This window comes from Ptiloglossa arizonensis, chromosome 4 (assembly GCF_051014685.1).
Source record: "Ptiloglossa arizonensis isolate GNS036 chromosome 4, iyPtiAriz1_principal, whole genome shotgun sequence".
In the NCBI taxonomy this organism is placed as follows: Eukaryota; Metazoa; Arthropoda; class Insecta; order Hymenoptera; family Colletidae; genus Ptiloglossa; species Ptiloglossa arizonensis.
In genome coordinates this window covers 8,475,969-8,495,852 of record NC_135051.1, presented here as the reverse complement: position 1 = coordinate 8,495,852, position 19,884 = coordinate 8,475,969, and the positions used below count along the sequence as shown (strand labels likewise).

The window sequence follows — 19,884 nt, the reverse complement described above, 5'->3', positions numbered from 1 at the left end:
CGAATATTTGAAGTGAAATCGATCGGTCACGTTGCACGCCACGAGTCAGATGCAAAGAATTATAGTTTGCGACCTTGTAAACGAACGTGGCGCGCTTGGTGCGCGTGTCTTGCAAGAGAATGCAAGTTTAAGTAGGTAATGAACGATAATTGACGTACACGCGAGTCTGTACTTCGTAGATCGATGGCTTCGTCTTGAGCTGGTGTCGCGAGACATGGAAGAACTGGAGAACGGTTGACGCATAGATTCACTTTATTCGGAACAACCAAAACAAGTATTAATCGTCATACAAAAAAGTAAAATATTAGAAAAATCCGAGGGACTATATTATCTAAGTCTTACGAGTAACAAAGAATTGTGTACTGTGATTCAGGTACTAACAACTACTTTCGTCGTTTTAAAGCATCTCGGTTTCAGACGAACGAGCGATTCGGTTCGGTCGTACGCTTCGTCGACGCAACGAACTTCGATGAACGCTTTACCAGTAAAACGTCGAAGCTTCCACGTCATGAGAAAGTTCCTTATCGTTTCGCGACAGAATGAAAATTTCTTACTGTCGTATCGTCGAATAGAATCTAACTTACGCGCAACGTTTTCTAAACGTATATCCTTAGTACGAAAATACCTTGGCAAGACGAATTTCTTCATGTTCGATATGTAAATATCGTAGATATGATATATAGGCACAAATCTTGCGGAACGCGTATTATAATACTTTGGTTCTTAACCATACTACGGAGACTGATACTCTTTTGGGTCGTCGTAAATTTTTATCTCCTAAAACGATCTCTGAAAGAAAATCTTGAAATTTAATGGTCCTTCCGGTCCGAAAGGCAAAATACTTTGTACGCTCCGCTCTGGTCTTATTTAACCGCCGGACCACGATTCGCTAATTGACGTAAAGTTATTGACGCAGAGACACGCATAACGTGTCTCCAACGTTACATGTTGGATATAACGCTAACGCTCTGAGACAGATCCACTTGGCCTCTCAGTACCTTCTGCTGTAACTTTTTACAAAAGATTTTGGCCATCAGCTTGTTACGTCGCGCCTCTTCCTGCTTTTCCTGTTGTCGTCTTTTGTGCCGCACCTCGTTCAAACGAAGGTACCGTTTTTTCAGCCTTTCTCTCATCTCCTCGTCGGTGACTCTTCTCTGCGCGCAAACTGAGGATGAAAAGTTTTGTTTCAGTGGACGAAAGCGAAAAAAAAATGGACTCTGTCGAGCAACCTATGTGTTTACCTATCGGTTTGGAAGACGCCTTCGATGATTTGACGACGCCCGACGTACTAGCCATCGCCAGCAACTGTATCCGTTTCTCTTTGCGCAACAATCGCAGATGAGATATCTCCGACATGTACTGCCGACGCGTTTCTGCGTTACTCACGAATTCCGCTTTGTTTCTGGTCAAGTAATCCTTGAACGGTTGAACAGATTCGTTAGTACAGGAAAAATGCAAGGACGATTTCGGACTCGTGTACCGTACACGTTCCACATTTACCTGCAACGTATTCTTCCGCGGTGCGCCCATGCTGGGACTAATTTTCTTTACCGTGTTACAGCCACAGCCATCGGTTTTACTCCCATTGACGGTACGATTCGGTAATGGCACTTTCATCAACGCCCCCGAGCCATCGTTCTTTCGTTCGTCCTCTTTGGCGAACGACAATTCGTACGCGACCGGTTTCGGGTACGTTTGATAACTACATATCTTCGCGTTGTGACAAGCGGCGCCGCAACGACGACAATATTTCCAATCTCTGTCCGAGTCGCTCGGTTGGCTCGCTTCGTCGGTGTAATTTGGTTTCACGAGGCCGTTGCAGCCCCTACCGTGCGGCGGCTTCTCCTCGCCGTTGTTCGCCGCTCGGTTGTTGCACGAACAATCCTTCTCGCAGTCGCATTTCGGGCTGTTCTGCACTTTGTACTGAATGGTGTCACCGTCTTGCCCGTTGCTCGTACAATGAGCCTCCGCCCGGTGACCATAGTGACGCGTGGGATTGTGTTGAGCTTTGGTTCCGTTCGAATGACACTTGCAGTTACGAGTCTCCGGTTCGCGATTGTTCTCGCAGCTACAGTCGGTGGAACACTCGCACAACTTGGTGCGAGGGTTCTGCTCGAAGCTGGAGACACGTCCGTTGCCATCCTGACCGTACCCCGAGGAACCCGAGGGGATCGGTGCCCGGCCCTTTTGATTCTTCTCGCATTCGCAGGCGTTGGTGCAGTTACACCCTTTGGAAATCCCGTCCTCTCGCTCCCGCGAGTAGAACACCTTCTTCTGACAATTGTCGCGCTTGGCGAGTTTACCGTGTTCCAGTGGCTGCGGAGTGGAACAGGTCTGACATCCCTTGGACGATGGTCTCTTGTTCTCGCGTCTACCGCACTCGCAGGCATGTTTCAACTTGGAGGCGTTTATCTGGTTCTTGGTCTCCTTCTGCCTGAACTGGCTGACCTCCTTGGTCGCGCAGGGATGAGCCATCTCGGAGGAACCGGTGCTGTCGCCGTTCATTCGATCGAACGGTGTCTGTGAGCCGATAGAGACCTCCTCCTGAAAGTGGTCCACGTTCGCGTGGATCCTGTCCATTTTGTACCTGTTTGGACGGTCCTTCTGTTCCTGCAAACAGTACACGCAAGCGGTTACCACGTTCTGAATGGAGCAGTGCTTTGGACACTGATTGGCCTCCGTGCTCCGTGTACAACTGTTTTGGAACTGCATGGCGTCGTGAGCAGGACACTTGATGTAGTGGACGATCTCCGATTGGATCAAGGTGGGGATGGCGGACGCCTCCCGAGGGACCGTCTGCACACCTGTGCTGATCAGCTTAGTCGTGGAGTTTTGCGTGTTCGAGGCAGACACGATCTCCCCGCCAGTCTTGGAGTGAGCACCGGTGACGTTGGTGGCCGTCTGCGCGCAGCTGTTCCTCTTCTTGACCCGTTGTATCATGACGTTCGCTCTACCATCCGGTTGACACGTTGCCAAGTTGCAGTGAGACGACCACGGTTCCTCCAGAGAATTGGTTCGCGCGTCCGATTCGTTTCTTCGTAGATAGTCTTCCTCCTTGGTCCGAAAGCCACGGACTTGCGAATCGGACACGGTCTTCGGTCTGAAGGTCGTCGACTTGGGCTTCCTGGCAGGTCTGTCCAATCGTCGCGGCTCTTCTAGAAGCTTCTTCAGATTGGACAGGTGACTGATCTCGTTCGTGATCCAGATCAGCTGGTTCCTCTTCTCCATCTCGGCGTAACTGACCAGTTTCGAGTCCCCTGAGTCGGAGTTGCTGCACTTCTTCAGCTCGAACTGCCTCTCGGACAGCGTGGTGAGCAACCTCCAGTCGATCTGCTCCTCTTCGGCGCTGTTGCTGGAACGAACGTTTCCCTGACCTCTTCTGTTATTCACTACCGCGCTCAAGAGCATTCTGTTGCGATCCGGCGGCGTGCTGTTCGTCAGGGTCGAATCGCCACGCGACAATTTGCACCTCTCCTTCGCATTGAATATGTCCTGGATCTTCTTGTTACCTTTACGACCCCTTTGGGGAAAGAAACACTCGGAGCTCTCGCTCTTGTCGGTGGGAGTGTTGCTGCTTCGACGACAATCATCCGATCTGAGACCCATCCTCGCCTTTCGACCATCGTTCTCCGTTCTATCGGTGTTCTTGTCGATCTTGTCGCTGCTGCTCTCCAAAATGGCGTCCTTCGCGATCACCCCGACAGAGTTCCGTCCCCGCGAGGTCTCCTTCTGCGCGTTCCAATCGGCCGAGGAGTCGCTGGTGGTGTGCTTCTTCGTCAGAGCTTCGAGTATCTCCGTTCTGTACACTTTGCTACGAGCGTCGTCCGGGTTCCATGGAACGTTGTCCTCCAGATTGTGCTCGATTTTGTCGTCCGTGTATTTGGCGGTTATAAGTCTCTTTACCACGTGATGTATCAGTCTTTTCTTCACCTCGTTGTCGCATTTGTTGGCGTCGACCAGGCTCTTCAAAATGTTCACGCTTCGTTCCAGATCCCTCACCAGGCTGTCCGAGTCGCCCCAGAGTTTCTCGTTGACGCTGGAACTCGTATTGGGTAAAGTAGATTGCGACCTACCTGTATCCGAAGACGAGACGTGGCTGCCACTTCCGTTCGGAACGTTCTCGTAGATGTGCCCTGGAAAGTACTCGAAGCTATTTGCCCTTCCCGTTATATTCTCAACGTCCTCAGGATGGGGCGTCTGCGTCCTGGACACATTCTGCGACGGTTCCGAACAGCTACGTTGGAATTTTGTCTCCTCGCCACGTTCGCTGGCCGTGGCGTCGCACGTCTCGCCAGGTTCTTGTTTTTGCCTCGAATTTGGAACTTTGTACGTGCCCTTCGGGTTCCTTAAAATCGAGTTCATACTCTTTTGCAAACTAGTACCTCTCTTTGGTAACGGCGGCTTCTCCTCCTCGAGAACCGAGACCTGAACGCCCACAGACTCTTGGCTGTACGCGTTCAAACTCGTTTGTATGACTTTATCACAAGTGGAAGGTTTATTTACAATAGTGGCGATCGACGACGAAGAGTTAAAGATCAATGGCAACGGAGCCCGATTCTTATCCCTGGCGTATAGATTCAACTCGCTCTGACTTCTTTTCAATGTCAATTTAGAGGGCGGTATTACCAACGTGTTCATTGATGTGCTCTTTTTCAATGGCGACGTCGGTAAACATATGTTTTCTTTGTTCGTATTTTGTTTACTCGTCGCTTTCCGTGCATCGATCGAGTGCTTCATAAAAGGCATCTTAAATGTAAACGTTTTAGGCATCCCATGATTGTGATCTTTTTTCAAATACTGCGCGAACGAATCTTGTTGCTTGATGTCTTTAGGAAGCGATCTTTCGTTGGACTTTATATTGTTTCCTGCTATTATACCCGGTAAATGATTTTTCACGATAGGAGTGATTTCAATCTCGCTTTCCGACCCTGAAGCATTCCCTAACAAAGGAGTTGAGTTGGCATCGGGAGTAATAGACGTTTTAAAGTTCCTTTGACCTCCCATAAGCTTTCCTGGCATCCCAGATTCCGTAGTACCTTCGGGATCCAATCTCAAAGCGGCGGAACAACCTCTAGCTAAAGCCATACGTTCTATTGTACTTAAGTTTTTATCGCCTTGTTTATTGTGAGGTAATATATTAGAGTAACCAACGTCTGCTCCGCTATCCCATTCGAGAGGCTTGTGAGAAGCGATGCTAGAAGTTGGAGAAGATACCTTACGTTCTATGGATTCGGTTAAAATTTCTTGACTTTCGTTCTTCTCTTCCAGAATTGTTTCCGGAGTCACAGGTTTCAGATCGGGTGATAGAGACCGGGGATTCGATAACGGTTGAACATACCTGGTAGACGAATCTGTATTCGATGATTGGCCAATCAGAGGCGGCCTTACCCATCTTCTCCTTTCTCTAGGCACGTACGAACGTAAATTATATTCTTCTCCGATGCAATCTTGTCTACTAGCACCTCGTTTGGGATTCAACTCGTATATGCTGTAGTAATATTTAATGGCTTCCGGCGATGCACTGGTTGCAGGCAATGAAAAGTATTGATCCAAATTTGCGCTATCGGAATACTTATGATAATATTCCATCACCTGAGAAGAAAGACTTTTGTTTGCTGTCCCCAGATTGAACTTTGGCTGAGAAGCAACGACCCGCAAAGTCTCACGTTCGATTTCCCGTGGTTCTCTTACACGCGTGAGATCTTCCGAAGCTTCAAAATCTCTCAAACGACTTTCGCAACTCGACGCAGAGTCATACTCCATAATCACTAATTATGCATATCTTGTCATCTTTCATTAACGGTCTCATGCCTTGTCACATTTCGACAATAAACTTTTTCCTCGTAGAAGACCGCTCGTAAACATTCGAAAAACCAGGCATGTTTCTCCGTTTAAAGATAACGAAGCTTCTTTGAAAAGTACTATTCAAAAGAGAGGTTAGGACGCTATCCTAAACGAACTCGAATATAGAGCCGACCTAGTTTCTTCAACGTAACAAGCTTTTTAGCGAACAATTTAATGGTTATATTACCTCCGTGAGAACCGGTACGATACTTGGCACATTGTACATGATTCAAGTAGCGTTTGACAATTTATAAATGTTCACTACGAAAGCAAAAATAATTGTTTACATTTCCTTAAAAACTCAATCGTAAATTAGCAGTGAACAGTATCCCGAGTAAACAGATTTTTGCCGTTTCAGGGACTAATGGCTCAGTTCAAGTTACCCCTACCACAAAAAAGGTATACCTCATCTGCATCCGTACCCCTAATTTTTCACGATAATACCCTTCATGATAAAGCTTTACACTTTGTTCTGACAAACGAAAAACTCTGGTAACCAAATTATATAACTTGCTGCAAAATCTCATTGGTTCGTTGTATCTCTGCCCAGGAGTGTATCGTAGATTCGATACATAGTGTAGATCTCGTAAAAATATTAGTTTTGTGGTACCAAAATGTTCCAGATTGTTACATCAAGCGGTCAGGATAAATGCAATGAATTGTTGTATAACATTTTCCAAGACTTTAGTGGTTCACTTCAATAAAGTTCCCAGAATCACTGTTCTTAAACGAGAAAGTCGCTCCAAATCACTAAATTTACGAGATCTCTATTTCAGATCATATAACACCAATTCCCATTCTGAGTCCGACCGCCATCTATTGAGTTCCCGAAGAAATAATCCTTTCACTTTTAACCGCTAGATAGCGCCACCTGTCCCATATTTCGACTACATTTAAGTATATGTTTTGTGTAACACGTAATATAAATCCTCAAGAAATCTGAGTCCTACCGCCATCTATTGAGTTCCTGAGGAAATAAGCCTTTCACTTTGCCCCGCTAGATGGCGCCACGCGTTCCAAAACCAACTAGATTTAAGTATGTTTTTGTGTAAGTAAACACATGATATGACTCTTCTACGAGGAATTTAGATTGGATTAATTTAAATTAAAAAACTACGAGGTTGAAAAATTCTCCAACGAAAAATCGTCATAATCTTAAAACAAAGAAAGCATATGATAACAGGAACTAATGATAATGTTCCTAAATGTTGTAATTTGATGTATTTTCAATTATATATTACTATATATTTGATACACTTTTCGTGTAATAGCGTCCAATTATACTTATAATAATGCTGTAACCATTGTGATATTAAAATTAAGCAGGGAATGCATTTCTCTCTGGTTGCATATATATACGTACACACAATTGTACACAATAAAGTCTGATTCTCATAACTGCATCATACTCTGCTACAGTATGTATCAGTATTTATGCATTTACTATATGTAATTCATCAACGCAGCGAATCATTTTCAAAGGTAGCATCAAATCGAATGTTGTTCAAATCAAAATGGTGCAGCTGAAATGTAACGTATTCCATGCTACATTACCAGCATTACATTTCATTTAAATATACCTTCATGTAAACGTATAAAGAATTAACTATTACAAAAATTCAACCTCCCCGGAAAATGTTACAAATGATTGGTTAACACCCATTTTTATACAAAAATCGTATTAATCTGTTAAAAAAGGTTGGCGATAAAATACAGTAATCGATAAACATTTGTCTTTATTTATATAATAATCGAAAATATGTATTTTTAGATGATTTTACAATGGATGACTTCATGCTAATTAATGTCATTCAAATGTGCAGCTGTTTACATATCTGTACACCTGTATAATGAATCGTCTGGATTTGTGTAATTCTACAATTATTTATACAAATTTAGAAAAATATAACTCCATTATGATTGCTGCTACATGTACAAATTTGTAATGGCTGTTGCACGCAGTATGGATTTCTTGACAGGATTTTGGTTTGATGTATTATTACGGATTGTTTTAGCAGGATTGTTTATGTAAGGTTTCATTTGATAATAATACAGCACGTTATTTCTTAATCAATCTCTCAGAATTGTTCATACAAATATACATTGTTATTTTAAATTTAACCATATGACATAAAAATAATTCACTGATATTTGTAATAAAAAATAAATATACTTTTAACATTAACATTTTCTTTACACACACACACATATATATAGTGAATTAGAAAGAGCAGAACCATTTACAAGAAAAATTCACGAGGATGAATTGTGGTTGTATAAAAATCCAAGAACTGATTCGTATGTTCCAACTACAATATTATGGGTAATTTATTTTACACAAATGACCAAATTTTTGTATATCTTGAAATTACAACTAAGTTCTAGTTATTTATTACTAATTTATATATCTTTGTAGCCTCTTGTATTCCTTATGCCAGCCATAGTGATTTTTCTTGCTTTCTTAGTTTATAAAGACAGAACTGACTTATATCAAGCAGTATTATCTCTTACTTTAGCATTAGGATTCAATGGTGTAATTACAGACATTATAAAACTTATAGTTGGTAAGAATTTGAAAATATCAATCTTATTTATAAAATAATAAATAATGTATATCTAAAATAATATATGTAAATTTCTTGTAGGCCGTCCTAGACCTGATTTTTTCTGGAGATGTTTTCCAGATGGAAAAACAAATCCAGATTTTAAATGCAATGGAAATCCAACAGTGATAAGAGATGGAAAGAAGTCATTCCCTAGTGGACATTCTTCGTGTATGTATTCCTTAAAGAGATAAATGAGGTGTACGGTTTTTAATTAAAAATTATATTTCATAACGTTTCAAGTATTATTTATTTTTCAGTTGCTTTCGCAAGCTTTGGTTTCATTGCATTGTATGTAGCTGGTAAGCTACATACATTTAGTTTAGTAGGCAAAGGACAAACATGGAAATTATGTGCATTTATTTTACCCATTTGCATTGCTCTTCTAATTGCACTCAGTAGAACTTGTGATTATCATCATCATTGGCAAGGTAGGCATATTTTTTATTATACAAATAAGTTTTCTAATACTTCAAATTTTAGATGTGGTTGCAGGTTCGATAATAGGATTCCTTTTGGCATACATGTGCTATAGACACTATTACCCACCATTAGACTCACAAGTATGTCATAAACCATATGCTGTACTTACTTTTCAAGTTCAACCAGAAAACACAAAGAATCGAAATGATCAGATCAAATGGATTTAATATATTAGTAATTTATAGAGATAAACGGTGGTATTAAAAGAATTATTATAATAGTTTGGATCTTTCAGAAATTTCATGTTTTTATTTTATACATAATTTATGTATAATTATGAATGTAGAAAATGCCAATACATAAATTTTCAATGAATGTATATTAAATACATATTTTGATCAAACATTCTGCCATTAGGAAGTATCTATTTTACCAAATAAAATAATTTCAATATAAATGAGGATTTTAAATTATTTGAAATGGCGCGCTCCGAGTATGCGCAGAAACGTACATAAAAGTAAGCATTCGCGCATAGACGCCATTGTGAAAGTGTCGTGTACGGTTGCGCCACCAAGCTGGTTTCAGTCAAAGAGGAGTAGTCCAGTCGATGGTGTTAGTGTTTCTCGCTAAACTTTTTAACTTGGCGGTTGATCGCACATATCTTTCTTAATTGCAAAATTCGACCGAGTATCTCGCAAATTGTTAAAAGTAACCAACACCGCGTTTTGTATATTGTTCACGAATAGCAGGAAGCATACTGCAATATACCTTTTTCGTGCAAATTAAAAGTTGTATCAGGTTTCTCGGCACCGTGAAGTGACATAGTTATTTACGAGCTGTTGTGTTGGTGAAATGTTGTCTCAACTTCCTGTACATGGCGAAGCTCGTGAGCGTCGTCGGTCGTGTTGAATAGTCATCAAACGCTAGTGTTCGAACGGTGTTTTATCCCTTTCCAAGAACGTTCCACCGTATTGACCTGTTTCTCACAACCTAGATCAACGAGATCGTGCCAGTTGCGCGTGAAAATGATCAACATGGAAACGGATAAGATTATCGACGACACAAACACGAATCTTCAGGTACGCTCATACATTAGTATTTTTGACCCGCCATTCTACCGCCATCTTATGTTTCCTTATGACGGAGAAATTTGCTAACGTTTCGCGATCGGCCTTAATTCCTGAAAAACCTTATATTTGTCACACGTGTTTCACAAAGAGAATCGTTAATTGGATAAATATGTCATGAGTAAATTGTAGAATTCAATCGTATACTGTCATACGTGACAATAATTGTGATTATTTCTCTAAACTTTTTATCAAAAGTATATTTACGCGTACCTATCAATGACAGTTATCGCGACTGGATGAAAGTCTACATTGCATCATTTTTAGTCATTCTCATAGTAAAACAAACACTGCCATACATTTTTGTATTAATAATTAGATGGTTATCTTTAATCTAGATAAAGGAAAATATGTATCGAAAATATAATTCGCATAAATGATATGTGCTGCTACCCTTATCATCAAATGTTATTCTAATACTATAATATTTGTACACTTTAGTATTAATTTAGGTCACAAATACCGTTGTATTTGTATTATACATTTCATATATAGACATCTGTTTAATATCTTATAATGCTTTATTAGTTTAATCATTTGAAGTGTGTATACAAACGACAGTATCAAACGAAACGTGTTGGTTGTCTCAGAAGTTGGAATTTAAATCGATACGCTAACACTTCCCGTTAATATATTACTTGTTAAATCTATATATATATATATATTTTTTTTTTTTCACACACACGCACACATACATATATACATATAACGTTTATTCTTTTATTTAATATTATATAAAATACAGTACTTTTCATCTGAAAGTTATAGAACCTCTACGCGTGATAACATTTAATTGGTAATGACTTAATTTGATCGGCAATAATCTTCTTTGTTGCCGGAACAAAGGACAGATCGCTTAAACACAAGTCTAATCTTTAGGCTTGGCGAACTCTGAGAACAGGTTACTACATAATCAATGTTTTAACTCCCTCTTCACCCTTTCTCCTGTTTCTCCTCTTTTACAATCCCCTACCCTTTTTCAGCGCTTCTTCCGCGACTCTGAACTACTCTATGTTGTTACATTCGTGGTAATAGGGAACGATCGACAAAGATCTAAATTTGAGTTTACCTTAATTCAGATTAAACAACTTATACGCGATCGAAGTTTATTCGCAGTTTTGAGTGACTTTATCACGAAAAAGTCTCACGAGAAAGACTAGTCGATCAAACCCGCAAGCAAACCAGCCGTAAACCTCGACCGTGTATGGGCCGTTATAGAGCAAGTAATACACAACGAATGATCAGACGCACCAAAGTATCACTAAAATCGATTATTCCTTTATTCTTGAAATATAATAGTTTGTCTCTTTTTATCAATAATTATTCGATATCAAAGAGACAGAATAAGTACACTTGTTCTAACTAAAAAATATTTTCTTCTTCGTTGCACGGCGTTACAGCAATATTGATTTGTACGCACGATTGGGTATAAGCCAAAACTGTCTAATTATGCATACAAATATTTGGACCTGTCCTCTATCCTTCTACTATTTCTTAATTAAACTTAGATATGTATAAATTATTTACATTAAACTTTGTTACAACTATTATAAAAGAAAAAGATTGTGAAATACAGAAAATCAGAATCAAATTTAATAAGCATAAAAAATAAAATATTTTACGATAAGAAATTTCTCTAAAGGGCATAATAAATTAAGTACGTGATCTGCGCGTGCATTGAATTAAAGGCCAAACTGCAATGATAAATATATGTATATATCTCGAGGAGATTGTCTCTGTTTATGACACAGAAAAAGGGAAGAAGTTGCAATCCTTGCGTCAGAAGGTCTTGTGAATTAAAGTGTAGCGTTACCAACAATTCACTTCTTAACATCCATAGCAACACAATGGTTACAGTACTTCGTTAGTTGATATTTACTTTAAGATTGGATTTCCGTATCTGGATATTTGGTAAAAGTGTACCATAATTCGTTGACGTAAATGAACTCTACATTGTGTTACTGGAAGGGGCATGAGTCGACCAAAAAAAAGTGTAGCCCTCGTATTTATTGCCAGTGACTCATCATTCCGGTTATACTACTCACTACTACATTGATCGGTACGTTTTTAATTTTTTGCAGTTATTTCGGCCTGATTTGTCACAAAAAGTAAGTACAGATATTTGAGGGTTAACGAGGAAGCGATGCATTGCGACTATGAATTTACAATCGTCTTTCAAAACTGGATGCATGTAAATTTATGTATTGTGTATCTCCGAAACTCGTTTTTTTGTCACATATTTTTTCATTTTTATATTTAGAAAGACACAAAGAAAGATATCAATAACCAAGGACTACGAGAAATTTCGAAATCTCTGCTACTGCAAACGCGTTTTATCTTCACTAGTCCTATTCCTTTGAATGACAAAGAATTTTATTTTCCCAACCAGAAACCTAAGATATCCACGTTCCAGACCGTTTTAATTTTTTTTTCAATTCACTGTGTGTTAAATTTCCGCCCCGTAAAATTTTTTGTTGGGCAAACTGAAATAAGTATGTAACCGTAAATAAATACCTTCAAAACCGCAAGATATTATTCTCTTTTTCGCGACTCATTCTTGATTGTCTTTCCTTTGTAACCCGATACTCGTACGAGCGGTCTACGATAATGTTGCATGTATTTCAAATTTATACCCGGCAGAGCGTAATTTGTCGATGCCATTATCAGAAAATTATCTCGATATCGATATCGATATCGATACTGGAATTGATTCATGTATGCGAGTAATATAAATATCAATCGTCAAATTTTCGTTCTAATTACAATTTAGTCGAGTGAAAGAATTTATTCAAATTGTTCGACTGATCGAGTGCTTGGTTCGAACAGATTGTTTCGCTGCTCAAATTTCGTACTATTCGCGTGGTTCGAGCACTTGGACAACATTAGAAAATAGAGGGAATACGTAACGACGCGAAGACAAAGAAATACGAAGAGCATAGATTCGACACGAGTTCGCGATCCCGTTACGCCGGGAGCATCATGGAGAAACATTTTCAGGTGATCGAGGTACCCTCGGTCGCCAGGACTCTTCAATGTTGCTATGCCACCTTTTACAGTCCAGTGATCACAATATCTCGAACCGAAGGATCATTTTCTGCCGCAATGTATACACCTGATAATAATATGGTTCTCCCATTTTCTAGTTTTTGGATAGCTGCATTTTTAGTTTTGTTCTGGAGAGAGAAAGTCAAAGCAAATTTTAAACAATGAACCGGTTCATTGAAAAAATATTCTCCTCGCATATTTATGAATCTAAGTGTATTTTTTGTAAATATACTAATTTATGAATAACAATTTGCTCGTGCGGCAAATAAAAAATTGGTCGAAGGAATAACAAAACACGCGACACAGAATACACTTGGGTGTTAAGATCAGTAAGTTCTTTCGTTTTTCAATATTATTCAAAATAATATCGATCAATGTCTTATACTATTATCTTACTGAAATACTCAAGCAGGCGGCATTTTATCTAAAGTATATGATAAGGGATGGCATTTTATACTTTTTGCATGCACGATAATTTATATAATATTAATTTGTATATTACTAAATGAAAGCTTGAACAAAAAACAGAAACAAAAAAAAATGAACAATCACCATTACGTTCGTCGATTATTATAAATACAAAAGTTTATAAATAATTCTACGAATAAAAAAAGAAACAAAAGGGATAGTCTTTTTTCTAAAGCATAGTTTATCATGCATTTTTATTACACGTTAATTACATAATGGTGAAGTTCGGTTTAGGTTTCTCTCTCCAAAAGAAAACGGAAAGTGCAACTCTTTGGGAACTTTTGCACGATGACGTATGTGCACTTAACTAAAATGAAATGAAAAAGAATCGGAACTTAACATTTTTAACAATGTTTTTTCGTAAAGTATGTTAATGGCAAGATAAATGGTTTTAAATAATACTAACGTTATAGATTCGTAATTCCTTTAATCGTCTCATCGCGGTTACGACGTCAAAAAGGTTTCGATCGTTTCGTTTCTTCAATAGAAATGTTCAACTTTAATTGTGGAACGCTTAACAAGATATGCGTCTATTATAAGGGTTTTCGTTTCCAGAGGTGGCAAGCGTAACAAGTAGGTCAGACACGAAATACATATTAGATTAGCGCAGGCCACGGTCCTTCGGTACATTTTTTCTATACAAATGTCTGCCACTGCAAATTAATTGAATTTTTAATATTTGATTTATACATTTAGATAATCACGGATTACGTGTTTTGTTTCAAAGAAAATTCTTAATCCGCTTCACTCGCAATATTCGTAAATATTCGCGATTTCTATTTCTCGCGTTCACTGATAACGAGTGCGTTCACCGATAAATTGTCTCTGTGTACAATAGAAAATGCTATAAATCAAAGTAACGAATTGCGTGTTTGAACATCTATTTCTGCAAGCATTCTCGATGTCCTGTACATACAAGAGAGCGTGGTCTATCTGAGGTCAAGAACCCGGTACCACGCTCCACCTCAAGATACGTTTGTCGTGTAGTAGGTCTGCGATTACGCATATTTTTGTATGGTGCTTAACTCTTAATGTAGATGTACTAAAAGAAATATTTAAATATACATTGAATAAATATATGTGAGTATTCTTTATACGACCCTTGTAATGTATAATACATATTCAGTGATTGATGAAGAAATGTTTTCATGGTCTAAAGTTAAATTGGATTAAATTGCAAATATTTGTATATTTTCTGTTTTAAAAAAGCTCAATATTTATATTTATATACTGTATATAACTTGTATGATATTTTTTCAGTATCCAGTAACAATACTCTATGATCCTACTCGCAAGAAAGAATTGCCAACAGGGGTATCTGCACAGTATGGAGAAGAGAGGGAAATTTGTGTGAAACTGTTTGAAAGATGGAGCGAACCGGAACAAGTCAGTTTTGTTGAACAGTTGCTAACACGAATGTGTCATTATCAGCATGGACACATCAATGCATATCTGAAACCAATGTTGCAGAGAGATTTTATTTCTCTATTACCAAGTGAGTAATCCTATTAAAAATTTTCTGTTACAGTATCGAAATATATCTATGTATTAAAATTTTTATGAAAAACATTTCTGTTGTTAGAAAAAGGTTTGGATCATGTGGCAGAAAGTATTCTTTCCTATCTTGATGCTGATTCATTAATTGCGGCAGAATTAGTATGTAAAGAATGGCATAGAGTAATTAGCGAAGGAATGCTTTGGAAGAAACTAATTGAGCGAAAAGTTCGGACAGATTCAATTTGGAGAGGCCTTGCTGAAAGGAGAGGATGGTTAGTTGATGCTTTATGCTCTCTTATTACTCAAGCATAATAGTTAAAACGCGCAGATTTTATGAAATGAAAAATTAAACAAATAGCAAAATTATGTATAAAATTTTAAAATTACAGTGAACTACAGAAATTTGGTTACATTTTACTTTTAGGATTCAATATTTATTCAAACCGAGACCAGGAGAAAGTCATCCAAATCACAATTTCTATAGAACTCTTTATCCCAAAATAGTTAAAGATATTGATAGTATAGATAGTAATTGGAGAATGGGAAGATTTAATCTTCAAAGAATAAACTGTAGGAGTGAAAATTCAAAAGGTGTTTACTGTTTGCAATACGACGACCAAAAGATAGTCTCTGGTCTTAGAGACAATACAATTAAAATTTGGGACAGAAATACGCTACAGTGTATTAAAGTTTTAACAGGGCATACTGGTTCTGTTCTGTGTTTACAATACGATGACAAAGCAATAATATCTGGTTCTTCTGATAGCACTGTAAGAGTTTGGGATGCTAATACTGGTGAAATGGTTAACACATTGATACACCACTGTGAAGCAGTTTTACATCTCAGATTTAATAACGGCATGATGGTCACTTGTTCGAAGGTCAGAAAATATTTTCAATATATTTATTACAAATATCAGGATACTTTCATTCACTTTTATAAATTGGAGAGGGTAACATTACTTTCTAATTGTTTTCAGGATCGTTCAATAGCTGTATGGGACATGACATCACAAACGGAAATTGCATTAAGAAGGGTACTCGTCGGACATAGGGCAGCAGTGAATGTTGTTGATTTTGATGAAAAATATATCGTTTCTGCTAGTGGTGATAGGACTATCAAAGTATGGAATACATCTACTTGCGAATTTGTGCGAACATTAAATGGACATAAACGGGGTATAGCGTGTTTACAATATAGAGACTGCTTAGTAGTTAGTGGTAGCAGTGATAACACAATCAGACTATGGGATATTGAATGTGGTGCGTGCTTACGTGTTCTGGAAGGACACGAAGAGTTGGTCAGATGTATTAGATTTGATAGCAAACATATAGTTAGTGGAGCTTATGATGGGTAAGTACAGAAATTTCGTTCTTATATAATATTTTGTATTATTATATTATTATTATACTTATTGTTTCACATTATAGAAAGATCAAAGTATGGGATTTAGTAGCAGCTTTAGATCCACGTGCTTTAGCTAACTCACTATGTTTACGTACATTAGTGGTGAGATATTCCATATATTTATTTATTTTAACTCTGTAAAATTACTCGTTATAGTCGTAACTATGGATTTGTTCATGATGTAGGAACATACGGGACGTGTATTTCGTCTTCAGTTTGATGAGTTCCAGATAGTATCATCATCGCACGATGATACAATACTAATTTGGGATTTTCTCAACTTCAATTCATCAAATGGAAGTATATTACATGGGCCGGCAACAATACATGCTTCAGTTGTGAATCAATCTAACACCAGATCTCCATCTCGTAAGTATAATAAGAAAGGTTTGTTTACTGTACTTAATCTTTTCTGACATTACAAACATCTTTTTATAGCATTTGAGTGACGCATTAATAAGAAGATTTCTTCAATGTGATATAATTGTAAGTATAATACATAGTAATTTATTTTTAATCTTATTTACTATCTTAAAAAATAACGATTTTTCAAATTTCACATATTATTTCTAGAATACATTATACAGATTATAATCTCATACATAGAAAATATATTTTTTTTTAGGATTAGATACATATAGTGCATATATTCGTTTATTACATATGTAAATAAAATTTTATTGTATCAAGTTGCACAGGTACTTTTTTTTTAATGTTGTACCTAATAGGAAATGTGTAAAAATATGTTATGTTAATCGGTTTATTTGATTTCAGACAAGTGGTTAGTGAGCGAGTTTAAATGTGTTCACAATAGTGTACGCAAAGAATGAAGAATCAGTGCCCAGATTGAACAGCGCCTAGACAGAAACAGAATCTCAAAAAGACATGGTCATTGACTTTTGTTTATTGTTTGCTGTGAAAAGCAAAAGTAATTCTCTAAAATAGGATGTATGGAGTGGCACATAAAACTATAAATTAATTTATATGCGCTTGACGCACTGCGTTTAATAACGAACAGTATATTAAAACCATGTAAATACATCCCATGGATGTAAATAATTGTCTGCTTTGGCCATATCTGGAATTCTTCTACGCTCTATGACATGATAGAAGTTGACCACTTTCCTACTATAAAAAGAAAGACTTACGATACGTAAAGAAAATGAAAACGTTTTTAGGGAGGCTGGATACATTTAATAAGATGTTAGCTGTATTATAGTAAATTAATGATTTGTTTATGTAATTAATTTATGGTAAGAAGATTGTAAAATGTCGTTTGATTGGAGTACTTATCCTGTGTGAATGTGAATGATAAGGCATTGCTATGCACGGAGATTATGATAACCATCATGTTTCATTATCTTCGAAATCTAGCTGATGTGAAGCGGTATAACCATGTTTAGCATTATAGATGTACAGCCGTTAATCGAACATATAGCAATTTCCATAGACATTAATTTTATGAGATTCATATTATATACTGAAAAGTACATGGAAAACTAACTACCTGTACACAGCCATTGGTACAATACCATTTGCATTTAAAATATAAATTTTCATTATACCAAGATGTAAATATTGATTCATACAAAAGCAATATAATGACTCTGAAATAATCTTAACTGCTGTAAACAAATTATTATGTTTTGACTCATAGTCTCGAATAAATCATATTTTTCAGCTCCTGTTTAAGTTTACGTTAGTCACATTTTTGAAAAATATAAATTATAAGCACATTTTAAATAATACAATATATGTTAAAGTGGAACTATCATTTTCAAAATTTTGCACGCATTTATCAAAAATACAATTTGTATTTTTTTAACAGTCAGCATGAAAAGGTAACTCGATTACTCATTGGTATATTAAACAGCAGACCAAGCATATTACAAATTCTCAAAATTGTTAAAGTATAGTAATTTCTTAATGTGTGTATATTAAGAAAAATAATACGAAAATGGTTTGAATATTTTGACCTTATTAAAAAGTACGAAGCAAACTTATGAGTATGTAATTCCTGATTTTGATTTTCATGCATGTATTGTAAATTTTATACAACATAGATTTTGCATTAAAATTAAACAGAATACATGCTAAAACAAAGGAAAGAAATTAACTATTACTGATAAAACATGTGAAGTTATTTCACTTTTACATAACACAAGTAACAAATAGTATTCAGTAGTACTTGTACATTAATATACTATTATAACAATTTTTATATTGAAGGCAAAAAATTATGCAAAATTGTGAATTGCATGTAGTCAAATTGGATACAAAGAATTGTGATTTTTACGCTAGAACAATGGCATGAGAAATTTTCTATAACTTTAAGGTATGTATATATGGGACTCCAGTGCAAACTATACTTTTGTAGTATGCAGCATGTTCTGAATTCATGGAACACTTTAATGAAGAAAATAGCATAATAATAATCTTAGCAGGTATTAACATACTCTTTGTAAGCACATACTCCATTATATTACAGCTATCTATGAATGCGTACATATACTTTATTTAGAGTGGGGTCTTAAAACATTTGAGTTAATAAACGCATTATTATAAAAATACAAAATTTTCATTATGCAAAACACTACACTTGAGATCAGTCAATCATTGAGACAAATATTTGTGGATATGAAATATATAGCATGATAATTAAGAGGTCCATAATATTTGATTCATTTTTAGAACTTCGTGACAAGTGATGCGTCTTGACTGTAACTTGGGTGTTACATTTATCAGAAATAATAGTATGGCAGAAATATCTTTAAGAGAACATTGTGATGTTTATTGTTAGTAATAACACAAAGTTTCATGTATGAAATTAATTACATAAAAATGATATGAAGGCTGTGGAAAAGCTATATTCGAAATACAATACCTATGCAAGAAGATGGGAGAATTTTAATAGTAAGGATTATCCATCATTATCCCTTGACTTTAATACCTTTAAAAAAGTCTACCATTGCAATTATAATTTATTTTAAACATACAGAATAATTACACATTTTAAAATATTACATTTTCAATAAGAAAAAATTTGAAATCTTTGCAGATGTGTGTGTATGTGTGTGTGTGTCATAGAATTTTACTATTAAGATATGTACAATATTGGTATGAAAATTATAGTCATTTCATATCACTCAAAGTAACAACTAAATTGCAAGTTTAGGTAATAATTTAAATATTTTCAGATTGATAATATATGCTTAATATATTTGGAGTAGATATGTATCTTTATTTAGTAGGGAATAATGCATTCTTTTATGAAAAATTTATGTTTTATGATACATTGTGAAGATTTTGACAAAAAGTTGGAACTATTATTATAGTAAAAGATTCAATGATAAGGCCTCAATCCGAAGGTTATAATTATGTTTTATTATTTATGTCATACATATCATACACAATGGTATGTACTACTCAAAAACCAAAATACATAGTCATTCAGAAATCACTATCAATG

The 19,884-nt window shown here is 36.7% G+C and overlaps 3 protein-coding genes across 6 annotated transcripts; 2 read left to right on the top strand and 1 right to left on the bottom strand.

Moving 5' to 3' along the window:
- Positions 1-234: 234 nt before the first annotated feature.
- Positions 235-6,272, bottom strand: LOC143145926 (uncharacterized). 2 transcript variants are annotated; one of them, XM_076309773.1, is made up of 4 exons: positions 5,339-6,272; positions 1,501-5,194; positions 1,242-1,416; positions 235-1,165 (listed from the first exon to the last, which is right to left on the bottom strand). In XM_076309773.1, the coding sequence occupies exons 1-4, from the start codon at positions 5,761-5,763 to the stop codon at positions 942-944; spliced, it is 4,518 nt and encodes a 1,505-aa protein (XP_076165888.1). In that variant the 5' UTR covers positions 5,764-6,272; the 3' UTR covers positions 235-941. The 2 variants fall into 2 exon arrangements, with proteins under 2 accessions (XP_076165888.1, XP_076165887.1); XM_076309772.1 differs by having other exon boundaries at positions 1,501-6,272.
- Positions 6,273-6,935: 663 nt separating this feature from the next.
- LOC143145487 (phospholipid phosphatase 5) lies at positions 6,936-9,310 on the top strand. 2 transcript variants are annotated; one of them, XM_076308897.1, is made up of 7 exons: positions 6,936-7,542; positions 7,616-7,872; positions 8,062-8,167; positions 8,261-8,408; positions 8,490-8,618; positions 8,708-8,878; positions 8,943-9,310. In XM_076308897.1, exons 2-7 carry the CDS (start codon positions 7,775-7,777, stop codon positions 9,095-9,097), a joined length of 807 nt encoding a protein of 268 aa, XP_076165012.1. In that variant the 5' UTR covers positions 6,936-7,542; positions 7,616-7,774; the 3' UTR covers positions 9,098-9,310. The 2 variants fall into 2 exon arrangements, with proteins under 2 accessions (XP_076165012.1, XP_076165011.1); XM_076308896.1 differs by having other exon boundaries at positions 6,943-7,542; positions 8,931-9,306.
- A 148-nt stretch (positions 9,311-9,458) lies between these two features.
- Positions 9,459-19,310, top strand: Slmb (beta-transducin repeat containing E3 ubiquitin protein ligase slmb). 2 transcript variants are annotated; one of them, XM_076308894.1, is made up of 9 exons: positions 9,459-9,949; positions 14,771-15,005; positions 15,093-15,279; positions 15,432-15,888; positions 15,988-16,361; positions 16,439-16,517; positions 16,601-16,784; positions 16,854-16,901; positions 17,190-19,310. In XM_076308894.1, the coding sequence occupies exons 1-8, from the start codon at positions 9,896-9,898 to the stop codon at positions 16,862-16,864; spliced, it is 1,581 nt and encodes a 526-aa protein (XP_076165009.1). In that variant the 5' UTR covers positions 9,459-9,895; the 3' UTR covers positions 16,865-16,901; positions 17,190-19,310. The 2 variants fall into 2 exon arrangements, with proteins under 2 accessions (XP_076165009.1, XP_076165010.1); XM_076308895.1 differs by lacking the exon at positions 9,459-9,949 and adding an exon at positions 9,988-12,056.
- Positions 19,311-19,884: the final 574 nt, after the last annotated feature.

What these genes read in the sequence shown, in the direction of transcription:
- LOC143145926 (XM_076309772.1), bottom strand. Translation starts at nt 5,763, where the DNA reads ATGGAGTATGACTCTGCGTCGAGTTGCGAAAGTCGTTTGAGAGATTTT. An exon ending in CGCGGAAGAATACGTTGCAG is followed by an intron (nt 1,417 to 1,500) that starts GTAAATGTGGAA and finishes CAACCGTTCAAG; the next exon opens with GATTACTTGACCAGAAACAA. An exon ending in GGCGTCTTCCAAACCGATAG is followed by an intron (nt 1,166 to 1,241) that starts GTAAACACATAG and finishes TTTCATCCTCAG; the next exon opens with TTTGCGCGCAGAGAAGAGTC.
- LOC143145487 (XM_076308896.1), top strand. Translation starts at nt 7,775, where the DNA reads ATGTACAAATTTGTAATGGCTGTTGCACGCAGTATGGATTTCTTGACA. An exon ending in CATTATAAAACTTATAGTTG is followed by an intron (nt 8,409 to 8,489) that starts GTAAGAATTTGA and finishes AATTTCTTGTAG; the next exon opens with GCCGTCCTAGACCTGATTTT. An exon ending in TTATCATCATCATTGGCAAG is followed by an intron (nt 8,879 to 8,930) that starts GTAGGCATATTT and finishes TTCAAATTTTAG; the next exon opens with ATGTGGTTGCAGGTTCGATA.
- Slmb (XM_076308894.1), top strand. Translation starts at nt 9,896, where the DNA reads ATGATCAACATGGAAACGGATAAGATTATCGACGACACAAACACGAAT. An exon ending in CTTGCTGAAAGGAGAGGATG is followed by an intron (nt 15,280 to 15,431) that starts GTTAGTTGATGC and finishes TTTTACTTTTAG; the next exon opens with GATTCAATATTTATTCAAAC. An exon ending in TATGTTTACGTACATTAGTG is followed by an intron (nt 16,518 to 16,600) that starts GTGAGATATTCC and finishes TTCATGATGTAG; the next exon opens with GAACATACGGGACGTGTATT.